This window comes from Balaenoptera borealis (assembly GCF_965194805.1).
Source record: "Balaenoptera borealis genome assembly, chromosome: 14".
Taxonomy (NCBI): Eukaryota; Metazoa; Chordata; class Mammalia; order Artiodactyla; family Balaenopteridae; genus Balaenoptera; species Balaenoptera borealis.
In genome coordinates, this window is record NC_138875.1 from 70816813 (window position 1) to 70835155 (window position 18343).

The following is an 18343-nucleotide window of genomic DNA, read 5'->3' on the forward strand; positions in this document are numbered from 1 at the left end:
GCGAAGCCCCAGAGGCATGCAGCTGCCTGGCTTCTCCCCAATGGAAAGGAGGATAGTGGAGGGCTTGGAGCAGAGGACAGCCTCTGGCTACAGGTGGAGGGTGGCTCCTAGGGGAGAGCCTGGGGGAGGGAGGAAAGGAGGGGTTCAGGTGAGGGGGAGATGCCTCACCCAGGAGAGTGTGTTAGTGTCCTGGGGCTGCTGTAACAAAGTACCACAAACTGGGTGGCTTAAAACAACAGGAGTTTATTCTTTCACAGATCTGGAGGCTAGAAGTCTGAAATCAAGGTGTCGACAGTGCCACGTTCCCTCAAACTCTGGATAGACTCCTTCATTGCCTCTTAGCTTCCGGAGGTGGCCGTCACCCTTGGCGTTCCTTGGCTTGTTGCTATGTCATGCCAACCTCTGCCTGTCTTCACATGGTGTTGTCCCTGTGTGTCTGTGTCTTCACATGGCATTTCCATGTCTTATCAGGACACCAGCCATATTGGATTAGGGCCCACTCCAATGACCTTGTCTTCACTTGATTATATGTACAAAGACCCTATATCCAGATAATGTCAGTCATAGGGAACTGAGGGTTAGGACTTCAATGTATCTTTTTAGGGGATACAGTTCAACCCATTACGGAGAGGAACATGTAGTTTCACTGCATTTCTCCCAGGGGGCAGCCTTGATCCCTGCCCTGGCTCTCACGTGTCCGGTCTACAGATGCCTGGTCACCATGGGTGCCCCCAGCTCCCACTGGCCAGGAAGGTCAGAACTAGGCAAGACCGAACTTGGTACCATGGCGCCCTCTGCTGCTCAGGTATAACAAGGGCAGTCTGGTTCCTGAAGGCTACCCCTGAAGAGCCCCTTGGAGACCTCATACTTTTTCAGCCATGGGACAGCCCTCAGTCCTGAGGCTGAGGCAGCCAACTGGAATGGCACTGAAGGTCTGGAGGCCGCAAGCACCAGCCTCGGCATCTGACTGACCTAGGTTTGCATCCTGCCTCTATGGCTGCTGGCTGGGTGACCCTGGGCTGGTTGCTCTGCCTCTCTGTGTTTCAGTCACCTCCTCGGGGGAGCAAAGGGAATTGTGCATGTTCCCACATGGCACAGGGCTGTTGCTCAGTACCTGGCAACTACTCATTATCAAAGTATTAATTACGTTAATAAAGGAGTTAATAACTATAATGCTTTTAAAACAAACCAGGCAGATAGTAAATGCTAATGAAGTAATTTATGTTCTTAGCATCTACTAACTGCCAGATTTGTTCTCCTTGGACCTCAAAAGGACCTAAAAGGGCCAGTACTAATGATAATAAATAATGTAATCATATATAATATTATTATGGGCATTTCTAGGCCCTTAGGGGTCCAAGGAAATAGAATTATGGGGTTCCACAAACCCAGGAAGTTATCATGTTGCACTAAGTCATGTCTCTCTTTGATTAATAAAAGGAGGGAGAATTCTCTAATAAATGTGGGGTCAGTTACATCTTTTCCTGCAAATAGTCTTAGCTATTGTCAGTTTTATTTATTTATTTTTGCTTATTTTTCTCCCTATGAATTAAATAAAGACTCCAAGGTTGTGCTAATTTCTTGCCACAAGGAATATTATGAGGGTGTAGGCAGTGGTCCCAGGGGGTTGCTGGGGTCAACAACCCCATACTGACCAACTGTCTTGGTTGCCCAGGACTGAGGCACTTCCTTCAATGTGGGAACTTTCAGTGCTAAAACCGGCACAGTTCTAGAAAAGTGAAACAGTTGGTCACCCTAACTCCTTCCTACCCTCCTTGGACCAGAAGCTCACTCCCAGGAGGAAGATTGACTCAAGCCCAGGGAGGTTGAGTGATCTGGCTGACTGATCTGGCTTTGAATTCTGACCCTGGCCCTAATTAGCTGTGTGACCTTGGGTAGGTCACTTAACCTCTCTGAGCTTTGATCTATAAAGCTAGGATGTTGTAGGTATTTGGATAAGATATGTAAGCACTTGGCTTGGAACCTGGCACAAACAGGTCTCCAGTAAAGAATCTCCTGGCTGTGGTTTCTGCCTTTCATATCTGGCTGCTGGCTGCTGGTTAGAGACCTGAGGAAGGGCCTCTGTCCCCCGGGGAGGCTGAGGGAAGCAGATGGTTAGAGCTGACACATTCCTGCCGTGGTTGATCATACCCGACATGCCTTGGTTGCTCTCTGGACATGAGCTCCAGGAGGGTCTAAGCCAACTTGCTGACTGCTGTCTGCTCAGGGCCAGCTCAAGGCTGGGGTGCACTATAGACATCTAATGAATATAAAATGTTTTTTGGATTAATTAAACTGAACTCCAGGGTGGAAGGGGAAAACCCAGGACTTAGGTAGGGTTAGAGCGCAAGCAGATGGTGAGGCAGCCTGGAGTGGTCAGTGGGGGAAAGGGGGCAGGCAGGGATGGGGTGAACAGACATTGGCTATGGAAAGGTTTGGGGTCCCAGGGAGATGGCTTAGTACTGGGTCTGATACATCTTGCAACGTGACCTCAAGCATTTCCCTCTTGCTCTCAGAATGTTAATTCCCACATGGGTAATATGGGATGGTAATTGTGCCTACCTCAAAGGATTATCGTGAGGATTAATGAGATTGCACAAGGAACCGTTAGCCTGGGCCCTGGGCCTGCTGTTCATGGCTCCACCAAGTTCTCCCCACCTCCCTGTCACACACACACACACACACACACACACACACACACACACACACAGTCTTCCAGGTCTTGGTAGCTCATGGGACCCCTTCAACCACACAGGGCTTCAGCATGTGACACATACACACCAAACCCTGCCATACCACTGGGCTCTGCCCCACAGACACACTCAGGTGCCCACCATGCTCCCTTGGGGTCCCCCAATCCCCACCAGTCACCCCACACACACCAGGGCCCCGCCAGTCAGCACCACTGAGGCTGATTAACAAAAACACAACAAATTCTTTTACTTCTGAAGTCTCCCCTTTAAGGGGAGCCAGAAAATAGAACATTCTTTTTTGGAGGGAAGGGGATTTAATTTAAAAAACCAAAAACCCAAAACCAAAAAACTATAATTAGTCAAATACTGATCTCAGGCCCTGTGTGCGGTGGGCCCAGTCCTTGACTGGTTGCACCCCTGCAGCAGCCCCGCCTCACCCCAGGGGCTGGGGTGGCACCAGGAGGGCCATGGGGGGAGGCCAGCGGGCCCCTGCCCAGCCCTCCTCCACAGGCGGGCGTCACCACTGCAGGAAGTCCCGGATGAGCTTCCAGAGCTTGGTGACCCACAGGTTGACGCCCAGGTCCATCAGGTACTGGATCTCGGGCGTGAGCATGCGCCGGCAGAGCTGCGCGTGCCGCCGCCCAATGCTCTTCTTGAGGTTATAGCCCAGGATGGATTTGGTGCCCAGCGGCTGCCAGGGCTGCATGGCCGAGTCCTGGATGGCGGTGGCGTCCACCGCGTGGCCGCCGTCGATGCAGATGCGGCGCATGCGCTCGTTGGCGCGCCGCAGGGCGGCCACCTCGCGGGCCATGCGCTCGCGCCCAAAGGCCTCCACCTTGCGCCAGAAGCTGGCGTTGAAATGGCGGTAGAGGCGGGCGTCCAGCACGTTCCAGGCCGTGGCGCGCCGGTACAGCTCGCCGGAGAGGCGCGGCACTGCCGAGGCGCGGCGGGCATTGAGCTTGAAGTAGAGCACGTCCTCCAGCTCCCAGCACAGCAGGTCCTTGAGCAGCACCAGCGACTCGTCGAAATACTCCTGCAGGAGCACGAGGTGGAAGCGGCGCTCCACCTCCAGGATGTGCTCCTGCACCTGCGGGCTGCGGGGGTCCAGGTCGCTGTCGTAGCCCAGGTCGAAGAAGAGCAGGTTGCGGAGGTAGTGGGCGTTGTAGCCGTGGGGGTCGTAGTAGCGGTCTGGGTCCTGCAGGAACTCGGCCAGCTTGTCGCGGCCCGAGAGTTTCCACGTGAAGGGCACCACGGAGCCGAAGTAGTGGAAGGAGGACTCGAAGAGGCGGGCGGGGTCGCGGAGCACAGTGATGAAGGTGGCGTTGGGAGGCACCAGGCCCCGGACCTCGTCGTAGTGGAAGCGCATGTGGTTGCAGATGATGTTGAAGCAGGCCCCGGGCCGGTAGTCCTGCACCAGGCTGCGTGCGAAAAAGGCCGGGTAGTCGAAGTCGTTGCGGCCGTTGGGGAAGGCGAACTTGAGCCCGTGCTTCTGGCCGAAGCGGAACAGGATGTTGAGCAGCGTGCTGCTGGCTGTCTTGTGCGTCTTCATGAACACGATGTCGCGCCTCGGCTGGCAGCCTCCTGCCGAGCCGTTGGCCGGGGTCGGTGCCTCTGGCTCACTCAGGGCCGGGGAGCAGGGTGCTGCGCCCTCGGGGGTCCTGCCAGGGATGGAGTGGTGGCAGAGCCTCAGGACTTAGCACCCCGGGCCCCGCTACCCCAGGTCTAGAGAGCGGGCTGCTGGGGGTGGGGTGTGTGGCAGGGGAGCCCAGGGACCCAGATGGGCCTGCGTTCAGGCTGCAAGGCCTGGGTCAGTTGTTTGGCTTCTCTGGCCTTTCTTTCCTCATCTGTGAAATGGGGACAATAAGCCTGTTCGTGGTGTTGCTGTGAGGACAATAACACGTCTCATTCATGGCCACCGTGAAGTACATTTATCATGAATTAGCATTAGGTAGGACCACGTGAAACTTTGCAGGCCGAAATGGTCAGTTATTAGCAGTTTCCTCTAGTTCAACTTAATACCTCCAATTAAGGGCACAGGCTGTGCTGCAGCCTGGGCAGAACAGCCCCGTGGGGAGGTGGGGTGGACTCATGGTTAGGAGCCAGGCTTGGAGGCAGACAGACCCCAGTTTGAATCCAGGCCTGTGCCAGCTGTGTGCTCTTGGACAGGTCCTCCCCACCTCCTGGCCCCATTGGAGCCCACCATGCAGATGGTGTTATTTGATTCTTATGCTCCATGTCAGGCTCTGTTACTATACCCACTTCACAGATGAGGACACTGAGGCCTAGGGTTCCACAGGGTGTCCTGCTCTCAGTGGGATTTCTGCCCGGCACAGCATGATGCAGGGCACAGTGTGGCCACCCAGGAGGTAACCGTGATCACGGGGGCAGGAGCCAACCCTCCCCCACCCCCAGCCCTCGGCTGCCCAGCAGGGCCACTCACGTGGAGGCCAGGCCAGTGTGCAGTGGGGGGACAGCGTAGGAGTACAGCAGTAGCAGGAAGCTGGTGAAGAGTGCTCCCAGCACCAGCCCCTTGGCCATGGACTCCCAGCGCTTCTTCTGCGGCAGCGGCATCTCAGACACCTGTGGGGAGTACAGAGCAGGGAAAGCGTTAGGGGGCTGGCCCCAGGGAGCCCCCACCACCATCTCAGGCCTGGCTGGCTTGAGAGGCAGTCTTCAACATTGGGACCTGCCTTTGCCAGCTCTGTGGCCCCCCAGCAGGTCCAGACAGGGACAGAGAGACACTGGGCTGCAGATGGACCCGCTGGGCAAAGCCAATGCAAAGAGAGGCTAGGGAGTGTGGCAGGGAGAAGGTTCTGCTGCCTGGTTCGGTTTTAACTTTTAAGCTGAGTGCTGCGTACGTGGGTGTTCATTAGTTTATTTTTTACACCTTTTGGGGCTTCATAATGAAATCATGTCCTAGGTAAAAAGGAAAAGAAGACCCTTTCCCAGTGCTCTGTCCCCCCAGGCCTGGGGCCAGGTTTGTCTACAGGGAGGGGCCTGGGCCTGAATCCCTCACCTTTCAGAAGGCCCAGCCAGCCCACCTGTCTCCCGTGCCACCCTTCCCAGCTGCCCAGTGAGGGGCCAAGGCTCCTCATCTCTCCTTACTGGCCCCCGTGCCCATGGGGTCTGTAGGGGAGCCAGATGGAGAAACTGAGGCTCAGAGCGAGGAAGGAGAGGGCTCAGATCACACAGCCGGCCCGGCCTCTGCCCACACGCCATTTTTCTCCAACTGCCGGCAGGCAGGATTAACCGGATAAGTGTGAATTTCAGATAAACAACAAATAGGGACTTCCCTGGTGGCGCAGTGGTTAAGAATCCGCCTGCCAATGCAGGGGACACGGGTTCAAGCCCTGGTCCGGGAAGATCCCACATGCCGCGGAGCAACTAAGCCCGTGTTCCACAACTACTGAGCCTGCGCTCTAGAGCCCATGTGCCACAACTACTGAAGCCCGCGTGCCTGGAGCCCATGCTCCGCAACAAAAGAAGCCACCGCAATGAGAAGCCCGCGCACCGCAATGAAGAGTAGCCCCTGCTCATGCAACTAGAGAAAGCCCGCGTGCAGCAACAAAGACCCAACGCAGACAAAGATAAATAAATAAATAAAATTAAAAAAAAAACCCACAACAAATAAAACTGTTTTTAGTATACATGTGTCCCAAATATTGCCAGGGATATAGTTATACTAAAGATTATTCAATATGTCTCTGAATATCAAACTTAACTAGGTGTCCTGGTTTTTTTGTTTGTTTTCAGTTTGGGGGGTAGTAGGTTTTAGGTCTAACTGTGGCGACCCTGTCGGCAGGGGGCTGAGGCCTGAGCTGTAATGGGGGCAGTTCAGGCTAAGCCATGGGGGGGTCCAGGAGAGAGCTGGGACTTGGGGGCCTTCCCACTGCCCCTTAGCTGCAAAGCCAAGGTCCAAAACTTTCCACTGCTGCTGTGGTGCATGCTACGCTAGGCCCTGGGCCCCAGAGGCCAAGAGAGATCACGCGTGCTGCCCCGTGATCACACGCATGGCACGTCACCACTGACCCTGCGGCCAGAGGTCAGCCAGTCAGCCTGGAGGAGGACCCCATGTAATTCCCCCTGGAAAAGTGACCAGAGGCACGCACAAACCTTTCCCGGAGAATGGGTACTCCAGGTCTGCCTGACCAGTCCCTGAGTTTTCCGCTTCTCATCTACAAAGTTGTCCTCACAGGAAAGGACATGAAGAAGAAATTTGCAGAGGAAGGAACTATATAAGAGGGAATTTGGCTTCCCTGGTGACAATGACATATCTCTGTTCACTCTTAGGTGGGCAAGGTGGACAGGGTCAAGGGTGGACGAGAGTGTGAGAGCGTTTCCGGTACGCCTATCAAAGGAGGAAGGTACAAGCTCTTCCAATGCCAACTATTCTGCAAAAACACTTGGGCAAAGTCACCCATGCAAGGGTGTTCATGGCGGTTTGGTCAGAAAAAAGTTAGAAACAACCTCAGTGTCCATCAGCAGGGCACCTGTTCCACAAACCAAGGCCCCTTCCTAGATGGAGGCATCTGTACCTGCTGAACAAAAAAAAAAAAGGAAAAGAAAAAGAAGCAAGGTGGAGCTGAGTGGACTGGCTCGAAAACACACCATGATCTACTAATGTGGAAAAAGAAAGTTCTGGAACACTATGCCCCCAAATCCATATAGGCAATAGGTAAATATACATAGGCCCAGAAAGAAACCACTGGAGGGGCATATTCTAAGTTTTAACAGTGGTATTCTCTGCGTAGCTGGGGGAGGGGTATAAAAGGTAATCGCTTTCTATATTATGCATTTCTGTAAGGGTTGCATTTTTTTTAAGGAGCACATATTACTTTTAATCAGAAAAAGGCAATAACATGTATTTACTATATTTAAATAATAGATAAAGCTTGCGAGGTGGGGAAAGTCAGCTAGCGAAGGTCTGGTCACGAAGAAGCCTCAGGAGAGGGGAGGGGCCAACCTGGAAGCCCCGGGCCTGTGTTTCAATCACAGGAACCCCTTGGAGCCTCCGTTTCTCATCTGTTAAGCGGGGAAGCTGGTAGTGCTGGCTTTTCCTGAGATGGGGCTGGCAAAACGACTAGCGCATAGTTATCGCTCAAAGAGCGTGGGGACCTGCTCCGGGTTCCTGTCTTTGTCGCCCTCAGGGTGGGCTCCCCCTGAACAAGGAGTGGCTGCCCCCCACCCCGACCAAGCACAAACCTGCCCCCTGCCTCAAGTGACCCCACCAGCCTCCTGTTCCTCAGGGGTCCCAGCAAATAGCGGGACAGAGCCCTGGGCCAGGCCAGAGCCTCAGATGTGAGCCCCAACCCTGAGTGGGGCCCTGGGCCTCGGTTTCTCTGACTTTAAAACGGAGAGGGGTTCGGATTGCTGCCCTCTAAAAAACCCCGGGGCCCACTCCTGCCCCAGGAGCCCCACTCACCACGGCACTTTCCAGAACTCTGGGAGGCGGCTGGCAAGGCTCTGTGTGCAGGTCAGGCAGCAGGGGGCAGACCAGCCTCCCAGGACCACCAATCAGGCTCTGCCTGGCCCCGCCCAGGACCGCCCCCTTGACCCCCATCACTGCTTCCCTCATTCGTTTGTTCATTCCCCCACTTTGGCTTCCTCAAAACCAGCCGGGCCCTGCCCTGCTAGGTGCCGGGCCCTGGGCCCTTTCCACCCTCTGGTTTCACTTTTGAGCCCTGTTACGAGCCAGGCCCTGGGATGGGGTCTCCTCAGAGCATCTCACTGACTCCACCCAGCTATCCTGGGAGGCAGACCCCACTGTCACACCCATTTTGCAAATGGAGAAACCGAGGCTCTGGGAGGTGACGTGACTTGCCCAGGGTCGCAAGGCAGCGGGCAGGCCTGGGATTCGAGTTCAGGTCTGTTGGCCTGCAATGTGCATCTTCCCGTTTGTCCATGGCGGCCTCTGCCTGGCATGTCCCAGGCCCAGCCCAAGCCCATGGGAAGGAGGGTGTGCACAGCTGGATGTTCCATCACAGAAGGCTGAGGCTTGCAGGCAGCTGACGGTCCCAGGTCTAAGTCCATGGGGTACCAAGGACAATCTCAGCCTGGCCCGAGCCTCACGGCCTGTAGCCTGGAAGACAGTGCAGCAGGGAGGCTGAGGCTCAGAAACGGCAGAGCCACCATCAAGGTCACACAGTGCAGCAGTAGCAAAGACAGGGCCAGAACCTGAGTCTCCTTCCTCGGCTATGGTGGTGACAGTCTCCGGCACTCAGGGCAGACCATACCCCCTCCCTAGCCCACCCTATCTATTCCTCTCCTTCTGGGTTACCCTAGCCACATCACCCTCCATCTGTGCCAATGGCTGGCCCCAGGCCAGGCCCAGCAATCCTCCTGTTTGGCTGGACCAGCACACTCCAGGGAACAAAGGAGAAACAGGACTCATCCCCCACAGCATGCACACGGGGAAACCGAGCCCGGGATGGTGAACCTTCTGGCCTAGAGCATCACCACCAGGCAGGTCTCAGTCCCAGTCCTGCTCCCCCCAGGGGCCCGTGCGCGGGGCAGAGGAAGACACACTCACCCCCGGCCGTGTCTGGATGCCCCTTTCCTCTCCCTGACTGAGCCACATCTGACTCCCAGGCTGCCTCTGCAGTCACTGGGAAACAGGAACGCTCCAGTGACACCCAGGAGTGTGCTGGCTGGCTCCCTCATGCTCTAGTGGGTGTGAATATTCATGAGTTCCCTCCCCGGGGAGAGCAGGTGGCATGTCCCTGTACCCTGCAGGTGCTGCCCTGGCCCTCTGCCCCCGGGTGGTCCCCAACCCTCTCTGGACCTCAGCAGCCAGGCAGCTCCTTCATCCAAGGGCTCAGCAAGGTCCCTGGCGTCCTTGGGCCAAGGACAAGCAGCCGCAGAGCCTTGCAGAGAGCCTGGGACTGGCTTGAAGGCCACGGGAGGGACAGGGAGGCAGGTGAGTTTGGGGAAGCTAACTTCTCCTCCAATCACATCTCATTTAAGTCTCACAGCTACCCTATGAGTCAAGTACCACTGTTAGCCACTCCCCAGGTAAAGATACCAAGGCTCAGAGAGGTGAACTCACCTGTCCAAGGTCACACAGTTAGCAAAGAGCAGACAGAACCAGAGTCAAAACAGGGACTTAACAAACTCTAGGGCTTAAAGATGCCAAGACACAACCTGAGACCAAGGTTTGTCTAAAATCTGTGAGAGCCCAGAGAGCAAGCAACTCAACCTGGAAGGCCCCCTGGAGGAAGAGTACCTGACCAGGGCTGGGAGGATAAGTCTGATGAGATTCCACCTCTCTGACCTCCAAATCCTTCATCAAAGAAGTACAGTACGGAATCCTGCCTGTCCTGCCTCCACCCTGTGTGAGGGATGGTGGCACAGGACACCCTGGACCAGCCTTGAGGGATTTGGGCCGATCGGAGATGCTGATCCTTCCCAAGGTCTCCGTAGGAAGAAGCAGGTCTGGGGGCCAGAGGCCCTCGGGCTCAGCCCAGGCACTGGAATCTCTCACATCCTGTTCTTAGCTGGGTTCAGGTCTGTTCTCGCTCAGCCTTGCCCATGGACAGAGGGTGCCCAGAAAAGCCCCCCGCATCCTTCCGTCAGCAATGATGCCCAGAGCCCCCAGCATGGCCCATGTGTGGGGCTCTAGGGACCCAGGTATCACCATCAGTTATTAATAATCACTACTGTGACGGTCATTTATCCCACATCGAGCACTTTCATAGGACGAGCAGCTGCCAGTCCCTCCCAAGGAGCAGCAGGCGTCTGACAGTGTGCTCTGAATGCTCCTTCCCCCAAAGCCCCACCCCGCCGGGGAGCAGCCCGGCAAGCACCCACGAAACAGGGGAGGCCTAGAGTCCTGATCTCCCTGAGCGCTGAACCAGGTCCAGGGCACGGGATAGAGATGTTTTATCTTTTCTGGGCTGAGCTAGCTTGAAGACGGATGCATGGGAGAAAGTTGGGGCAGAGCTGGCATCAAATAGCAGACATGCTGGTTTATGAGCGTGGACCCTGGACCACAGTCCAGTCCTGTGCTCAGGACTTCCCATGCATCATGCACCCTCATAATCTTTGCAGGGAGTCCTTTAGATCCCCCACTTTATTGTAGATGAGGAAGCTGAGGCACAAGGAGGGGAAGTGACAAGCCCAATGTCACACAGGGGTAAGAACCTCGTCCATGTAGGAGTGGAGTGAAAGCTTTTGAGCAAGAGGTGAGATCGTGGGAGGAGTGGGAAGCTAGTAAAGAAGAGCCACGTAAATATTTTATTGACACACATATATATCTGTAACAGTAATATATAGTTTTGAAAAAATTAAACATTGAAAGTTTCATATTTCTAAATATTGTTTTTGTCATAGTGGATCAAGGCCAACAATAAGGAAGAATCTGTTTGTTGCTTCTGCTCTTAATATTTCTATTTGGAATTTGATCACTTCCTTTTCTCTTTGATAACAACCCTACTCTAGTAGCCAATGTATACATTGCATTGTATACATTTTATTCAATTAATTTGATTCAACTGATTTTCATACAGTTCTTTATTAGCTGGCCTTTGGGGTTAGACTTCCACAAGCACTAATGGTACAAAAACTTCATTTTAGAATGGCAAATGATCATCTAATAAGAGTTTTGCTAGGAAAATTATTTGAGGAATGCTAGAAGATGCCTAAGGAACATTCTGATCCAGTGACGCTCAAAGTAAGAAGCGGAATATAAGATAAACTGGCAAAGATAGAGGGAAATTTCAGTGTAGCATAACATAGGCTTTTACTTTTTTATTATATATTCATTTACCTCCAGAAAAACGAAGATGAAATTCTAAAGATGCAAATGCATACTAATGCTCTAATCCTATTGTCAACACCAATTAATTTTGTATGCAATTTTTGTTCCAGAAATTTACATTTCCTCTCCCATAAAATTAGTCTAGAGGCTGGACAAGTTACTAGTAACTAGTTTTTCAATTATGATAAGTGACCCATAGCCTAAAACTGGCTATAATACACACATAACACTCTGAACAGCTTCCTATACACAACCAGTTGTAAGGCTTTGTACAGATATGCCTAACCATCTTACAGACATTCAGTTTTAAAATGTAAATGGTACAGGATATTGATAAACCAGTTAGTGCTGATGCAGAGCAAATTCCTCTTTTATCTCAATTACAACATGATAATAGTTCAAGATAGTTTAAATCTGAGACAAGGGCAACTCAGTAAAACAACAGCATCTTGACATGGTAAAGAGGAAAATGTGACTCAATTACTGTTTTAAAAAATATCTCAAGAACTTTGGCTCTTTTCATTGCTTTTATCAAAAGCTATGATATAAAACACTACTCTGATTTTTTACATATTTAGTAAGCAGTTTGGGGAAGTATGAAGAAAACGCCTCAATAAAAGCATTTTCTAAAGTAAGAAGTGTTTGGGATTAGAAGATGCAAACTATTATATACAGAATGGATAAACAACAAGGTCCTACTGTATAGCACAGGGAACTATATTCAATATCCTGTAATAAACCATAATGGAAAAAGAATATGAAAGGAATATATATATTATATATATATATATATGTATAACTGAATCACTTTGCTGTACACCAGAAACTCACACGACATTGTAAATCAACTATACTTCAATAAAATAAGTTTAAAAAAAGAAAAGAAGAGCCACATGAAGCCAAGCTTTCCAGAGTGGGAGCGTTGATTGCAGAGCCTGCACCTCCAGCCCTGCCAGAGGGGTCTCTTCCCCCAGTGTCAGTGATGTCGGCTCCGGCTGGTTCTGCCCCCACCGGAAAAAAATTGTTGTAATTATAAAAGCAGCACATGCTCAATGAAAAAAAGTTCAGACAATTACAGAAAAATATAAAGAGGACAGTGAAAAGAGCTCCATCCCCAGAGGGCAGCACCCTTAAAGCTTCGGCACAAGCCTCCTCACATTTTTTCTGTCTATCCATAGAGGCAATAGGAGGGGTCTCTGTTGGGGAGCACATTTTGTTTTTTTCACATATCAATAGACTGTGGACATCATTTTGTGATCACAATGAGTTTTAAATTGATCTGTTCTGTGGGTATTTACTGAGCACCTGCACTGTGCCCAGCACTGGGGTGCAAGATGCCCGGTGCACGGAGCTCGGGCTCTCAGTGCTGGACGTGAGAGAGGAGCAAGCTGACAGCTGCAGATGCTGTGACAGAGGACACACTGGCAGGGCTTCCTGGAGCACGGAGAAAACACCTGATCCAGCCTGGAGGCGGGAGGAGCGTGGCCAGGGAGACTTGCTGGGGTAGGGGGCCCCAGCGGCAGAAGCTACAGTGTGTTTTCCAATTTCCAAAGGCAGTTAGTTCCCTTTCTCCCTGGGTACATGGCTAAACTACATTTCCCATTCTCCCTTGCAGTTCAGTGTCCTCATGTGGCTGAATTCTGGCCAGTGGAATATGAGCAGAATGAGAGCTGATGAGGTTAAGTGGTCAGATCTTCTCTGCGGTCTCCTTTCCCACTTGCTGGATGAATGCGGGGGGTCTCTAAGGATCTGGAGGTGGGCGGGGCCATGAGATGGGAGGAACCTGGGTCTCTGCATCCCTGCTCACCAAACACCTGATTGGATTCAGGAAAATGACAACTAAACTGCCATTGTGTTAAGCCTTTTAAAACTTGGGGCTTATCTGTTACAACAGCTAGCATTAACTAACGCACCTGTTACCCTAGAATAAGCAGGCAAAGAGAAAAGCATGTGCAAAGGCCCAGGGCAATTGAAAAACTAACAAATATTCAACCTGGCTGGGAGTGTCCAGTACGTGTGCGTGTCAGAGGTTGGGTGGGCAAAGGAGATTAGCAGTACAGCCAGAAAGGGGGCAGGGGCAGGCAGGACATTCAGGGCCTCAGGAAACATGCTAAGGAATCTGGCTTGGATCCTGTCAGCAGTGGGGAGCCCTGGGAGGGTCTTCAGAAGTAGAGTGAGTAGATGGGCTTCCCATCAGGCTGCCGGATACAGAATGAACTGTAGGGGTGGGAAGGAGCGGGAGAAGCAGGCACACCTAGATGGTGGCTGTTACAGCTGTCCAGGTGTGAAGGGACCTGGACCAAGGAGAAGTCCGGGAACGGACGGGAACCATCTGTAGGTCATGGCATGGACAGCATTTGGTGGGTGACAGGGTGTGGAGAAGGGGAGGAAAGAATCCCTGCTGGGGTGACTGGCTGGCTGGGAGTGGAGCTAGTTCCTGAGTTAGGGGAGGCTTTGAGAGGGGCAAGTTTAGTATTGGGGTTAGAGGGACAGCATCGGTTTCAGTTTAGGACACATTGAATCTGGGGGATGTGTGGGATGCCCGTAGAATGTGCAAAGAGCAGGAGGAGCCCCTGCTTAGAGCACAAGAGATCTCGGGGGAGAGAGGTTGGGGGCCATGGGCACAGAGGTGGGAATTGAGGCCAGAGGAGGAGACGGAGTCACCAGGGAAAGGGTGAGGAAGGAGAAGACCCCTGCACTTACGGGAACAGGGAGGGAAAGAGCCCCCCAAGGAGATAAAGGGCCTCCAAAGACATCGGCTGCAGAACATTCTGTGGAACCACTGCTCCCGTGAACCATTCCCTGACTGATGGGCATCCATGCTGTCTGTTCAGTGCGCACACATAGGAACAGGGCTCTGGCAGAGAAGGTGGTGGAGTGAGGGTGTCCTAGGGCTGTTTCCTGTGGCTGGAAGGGAATCTTACAGGGACAATGGAGGAGACTTTAAGAATAGAGCAGAAAGACTCTCCCTACAGTGCTTAGAATGCATATTTGACAGCAACTGTTATAGCTCTAAAAGTGCCCGTCCTCAGACCCAGCACTTCTACCTGTGGGAATTTGTTCAAAGAAGAAAATCTAACAAGAGAGCTGAGACGGAGCACAGAGATGTTCACTGTAGTATTATTTAGCGAAGGGGAAAAATAGAAACAACCTAAGTGTCCAACAAGAGGGGATGGTTAAAAATATGTGACATTCATCCAAATGGTCTAATATGTCCTCATTAAAATGATGCCCATAATATATAATGAAGTAAAAAAACACATATATATGCACATATGTGTACACACATACACACACATAAATATATACTTACACACATATAATTTTGTTTTACAAAGAGTCTGTATTACTTTGGAAAAAATTAAAATTAAAAATAGCAACATTTCTATTTTGAAAAATTGCAGTCTGGCTGGAGGAGGAGGGAACCGTGGCTAGTCTGAACCATGCCCCACCTTGTTGTGTGACCACGGCGGGCATGCTGCCGTCTCTGAACCTCAGTGTCCTAAAATGGGGAAGAGACAGCAAGGGTCTGGGACAAAGAAGAAGCTGGAAAGTGTGGAGCTGCACAGTTGAAGGTGCAGATGGAGAGGTTGGCCCTCCATCCAGGAGTGCTGGGGGACTGACTTGCAAGAATCTGGAAGCTTCCTCCCTCTGAGACCCTCTGGAGGGGGTGCCGGAGTAGAGATGGGGAGGATCTCCCGAGGGGCACTTGTCAAGGAGCCCTGACATCTTGCTCCTACTGCCCCCTTGGCTGGGGGAATGGCTGCAGCTGGGTACCGGGCCTGGCAGCTGATTAAGAAAACTTTTTGATTTTGCGGGGTCAATCACCCATTTCCACGGTTCCAAATGGCAACCACACAGACATGCTTAGTGTCACCTGCTAGCTCATGTGACGGCGGGGAGACCGAGGCTCAGAACTACGAGCAAGCCCACAGGTCTTGCCTCGCTGCTTTGTCCAGGCAAAATCACCACCCCTCCTGATGGCAGATTTGAGTCGCCCCAAAGTAGCTCTAACTGAAGAGTGGCAAAACACACGTTAAGCAAGTAGTCAGTCCCTTCTTTATTAGCTTCAAAATCACCGAGAACCCCTCAGGTGAGTATGTGAGAGTTGGTAGTATCATTCTCCATAACTTCTAGCATGACTGAAATGTTTTTTAAAGGGATGTTATGCACTTGTTTGCATAAAAATATGTAAAATATAAAGGTTTTTAAAAAGGTGCTGAGCGCTTGCTATGCACAATGCCCTGGATCTGCCCGCCCGCCTTGCTAATCCTGGAGAGGTTTGCCTATAAATCCCAGCTCCCCAGCTGGGCGACCTTGGGCAGGTGACCTCCCCTCTCTGAGCCTTGGTTTCCTAACAAATGGGGATACTTCAACCTTCTCATGGGTTTGCTGTGAGGATCAAACGGGATGAGGCATAAGGAGCCCTTTGCACACACCTCGGGTTATTATCATGACCCTTCTAGATCCACCTGGCAGGAGAGGCAGGACCCGCCAGTACCATCTCCTGGAGGGCCACCCTCCCCATCCAAGCACCCATACTTCCCATGCTCCAGACCCAAGGTCCCTGACTCCCAGATTTCACATCTGAGAAAATCAAGGCACAGAGAGGGAAGGACTTGCCTAGGGTCCCATGGCAAGTCTGGGCACCACAGGGATCAGATCTGGGGGTGCCCAAGCCACACCCCATCTCTGCCCTGGGGCTGGCAGGTAGGAAAGCATGTTTCCTCTGGAACCCCACTTCCTCTGAACCATCACTCCTCACCTGGCTATTCCCTGACCCCAGCCCGCTGACCCCCATGGGCGCTCTGCTCCATCCTGCCCTCCCTGTCTGGAGTAAGACAGGGCTCCTAAACAGGGATGGTCCATATTCCTTGCTCAGTCTGAGGGAAGCAAGAAGCCCTTCACAAGCCTGTTGCCATGCCTGGAATTCCAACATCTGTGTATCGTTCTCCCAGGTTAATCATTGCCTCTTTCACCAGGGTGACACAATTAGTCCCTTAAAGCCTAGAGGGAAGGACACACTCCTCCCTTGCTGGACTGGACCCATGCCCTCAAATATCAGACCCATGCGCATCAGACAAGGGGATGCACAGGAGCAGGCGTGCTTCTTTGTCCACAGGGATTCCTTCAGGCAGGGCTCTGCCCAAGTGAGAAGCAGGGAGGAAGCAGTCCGAGGTGGCAGCTGGGAACAGGGCTCCGTTGTCTCTGCTCCCAGGGTAGCAGCCTGCCCACCCCCCGAGTGTCAGGCAGAGCTGGGAGCTAGGGAGGCAAGGGGGGAGGGGTCCTGAGCTGGGGGCTGGGGGCAGCCATGGAAGATCTAAGAGGCTAGGACCCCAGAAGGGCAAACAGATCTTGAGCAAGGCTGGGCCCTGAAATGGGGACTCGGGCAAGTTACTGAATTTGGAGTCAGTTTAGCCACATTTGAACTATGTGACCTTGGGCAAGTCACCGAATCCCCCTGAACCTCAGTTTCCCCCCTTGGATAATAGGGTTAGTAACAATGCCTCCTCTGAGGGGCAAGGGACAATGCAGCAGCATATGGGCTGCTCCAGCTCAGGCCTGCCCATGGCCTTACCCTCTCTGGGCCTTAGGTCACCCTCTTTGTAAAGGCAGAGGTTGGATTCTCCCAACTGCACTGTCCTCCTGAGGATTTCCATGGCACCTGTCACCGGGGCAACCCAGGTGATCAGGTGTCAGGCCTGCCGCCCTCTCTCCCTCCCTCCCACTGGTGTGGGTTACTGCAGCCAGATGTGTGCCCATCACCTCTCCTGCTCTAGGCAGGTGGGAGGGGGTCCCCGCTGGGAAGGAACCACAGCCTTGCTCTGTAATGTTACTAAAGCACCTTGGCTTGGCACCAACGGGCACAGGCCAAGCTGGACCCCCTTTCTGAGCACTGGTCCAGGGAACAAGGGAACTGTTGGGTTACCTACGGGGCCATTCCTGGATACCAGAGTTCATCCCACTCCCACAAGCCTTTCCTTGGTGGCCTTGCACCCTAAGTGGTAGAGGACAGGGCCTTCCCCAGGCAGAGGGGATCCATCTTTTACCCTGATGCCCAGCCCCTGCTCTGACGGCCCCTCTTCTGGGGAGGGCTGGTGGGAAGAGGGAAGATCCCCGCCCCTCCTCCCCCAGGGCTCTGGCACCATGTCCAAGATTAATGATTAATGAACTCCCAGTTCCAGCCCAGCTTCAGCCCCACCCGCCCCAAGTCCAGGGACTGGGTAAACCCTGGAAATGGGACCCTGGGGAAGAAACCAAGGCCCGGGCGAGCACCAACCTGCGCCCCCGCCCCCCAACCCCAGGCCCCAGCCTTCCCACCCTCTGTCAGCCAGGACAGGTGCGTGGACCCTGAAGCGGTAGTGCAGCACTCCCTCACCACTCAGGTCTAGAGTCTGGCGCGCGCAGCCCCAGTTCCGGGCGTGGGCAGCGCGGGCCTGGACCCCAGGGGGTAGACTGAGGCAGGGCGCAATCTGGTGATGGGTGCTGGGCCCCCAGGACGTACCTTGTCCCCGTCCTTCTCGGCCTTGGCGTGCAGGCTCGGCCCCGGGCCGCGCCGCCCGGGCGCTTACTAAGGCGGCGGGGCGTACCCGCCGGGTCCCCCAGCTCGGCCGGGCCTGGACCATGCTCCCGCCCCCGCCGCCGCCGCACCCTCTCCGGCCAGGTGCTGCCGCCAGCCTGGCCCGGCCCCCAACCCGCCCCCCCCTCCGGCGCCGCGGCCAATGGGCGCCCCGGGCCGGGGCCCCCTCCCCTCCCCTCCGCGCCCGCCCGGGTCGCACAGAAGCCGCATTCAGCGCGCCGGGGCGCAACATCGCGCCCCCGCCGCTGGCCCAACAAGGCGCGTTTGTCTCGGATGTGCCAACGGGGCCATTGTCCTGCCGCCGGACCCTGAGGC

At 53.6% G+C, this 18343-nt stretch overlaps 1 protein-coding gene across 3 annotated transcripts; it reads right to left on the reverse strand.

Moving 5' to 3' along the window:
* Positions 1-2915: 2915 nt before the first annotated feature.
* On the reverse strand, positions 2916-18107 carry GAL3ST1 (galactose-3-O-sulfotransferase 1). 3 transcript variants are annotated; one of them, XM_082354111.1, is made up of 3 exons: positions 17954-18107; positions 5134-5273; positions 2916-4351 (listed from the first exon to the last, which is right to left on the reverse strand). In XM_082354111.1, the coding sequence occupies exons 2-3, from the start codon at positions 5262-5264 to the stop codon at positions 3211-3213; spliced, it is 1272 nt and encodes a 423-aa protein (XP_082210237.1). In that variant the 5' UTR covers positions 5265-5273; positions 17954-18107; the 3' UTR covers positions 2916-3210. The 3 variants fall into 3 exon arrangements, with proteins under 3 accessions (XP_082210237.1, XP_082210236.1, XP_082210235.1); XM_082354110.1 differs by lacking the exon at positions 17954-18107 and adding an exon at positions 9223-9312; XM_082354109.1 differs by lacking the exon at positions 17954-18107 and adding an exon at positions 8116-8780.
* Between the last annotated feature and the right edge of the window lie 236 nt (positions 18108-18343).

What these genes read in the sequence shown, in the direction of transcription:
- GAL3ST1 (XM_082354109.1), bottom strand. Translation starts at nt 8,280, where the DNA reads ATGAACAAACGAATGAGGGAAGCAGTGATGGGGGTCAAGGGGGCGGTC. An exon ending in GAGTTCTGGAAAGTGCCGTG is followed by an intron (nt 5,274 to 8,115) that starts GTGAGTGGGGCT and finishes TACTCCCCACAG; the next exon opens with GTGTCTGAGATGCCGCTGCC. An exon ending in CACACTGGCCTGGCCTCCAC is followed by an intron (nt 4,352 to 5,133) that starts GTGAGTGGCCCT and finishes CATCCCTGGCAG; the next exon opens with GACCCCCGAGGGCGCAGCAC.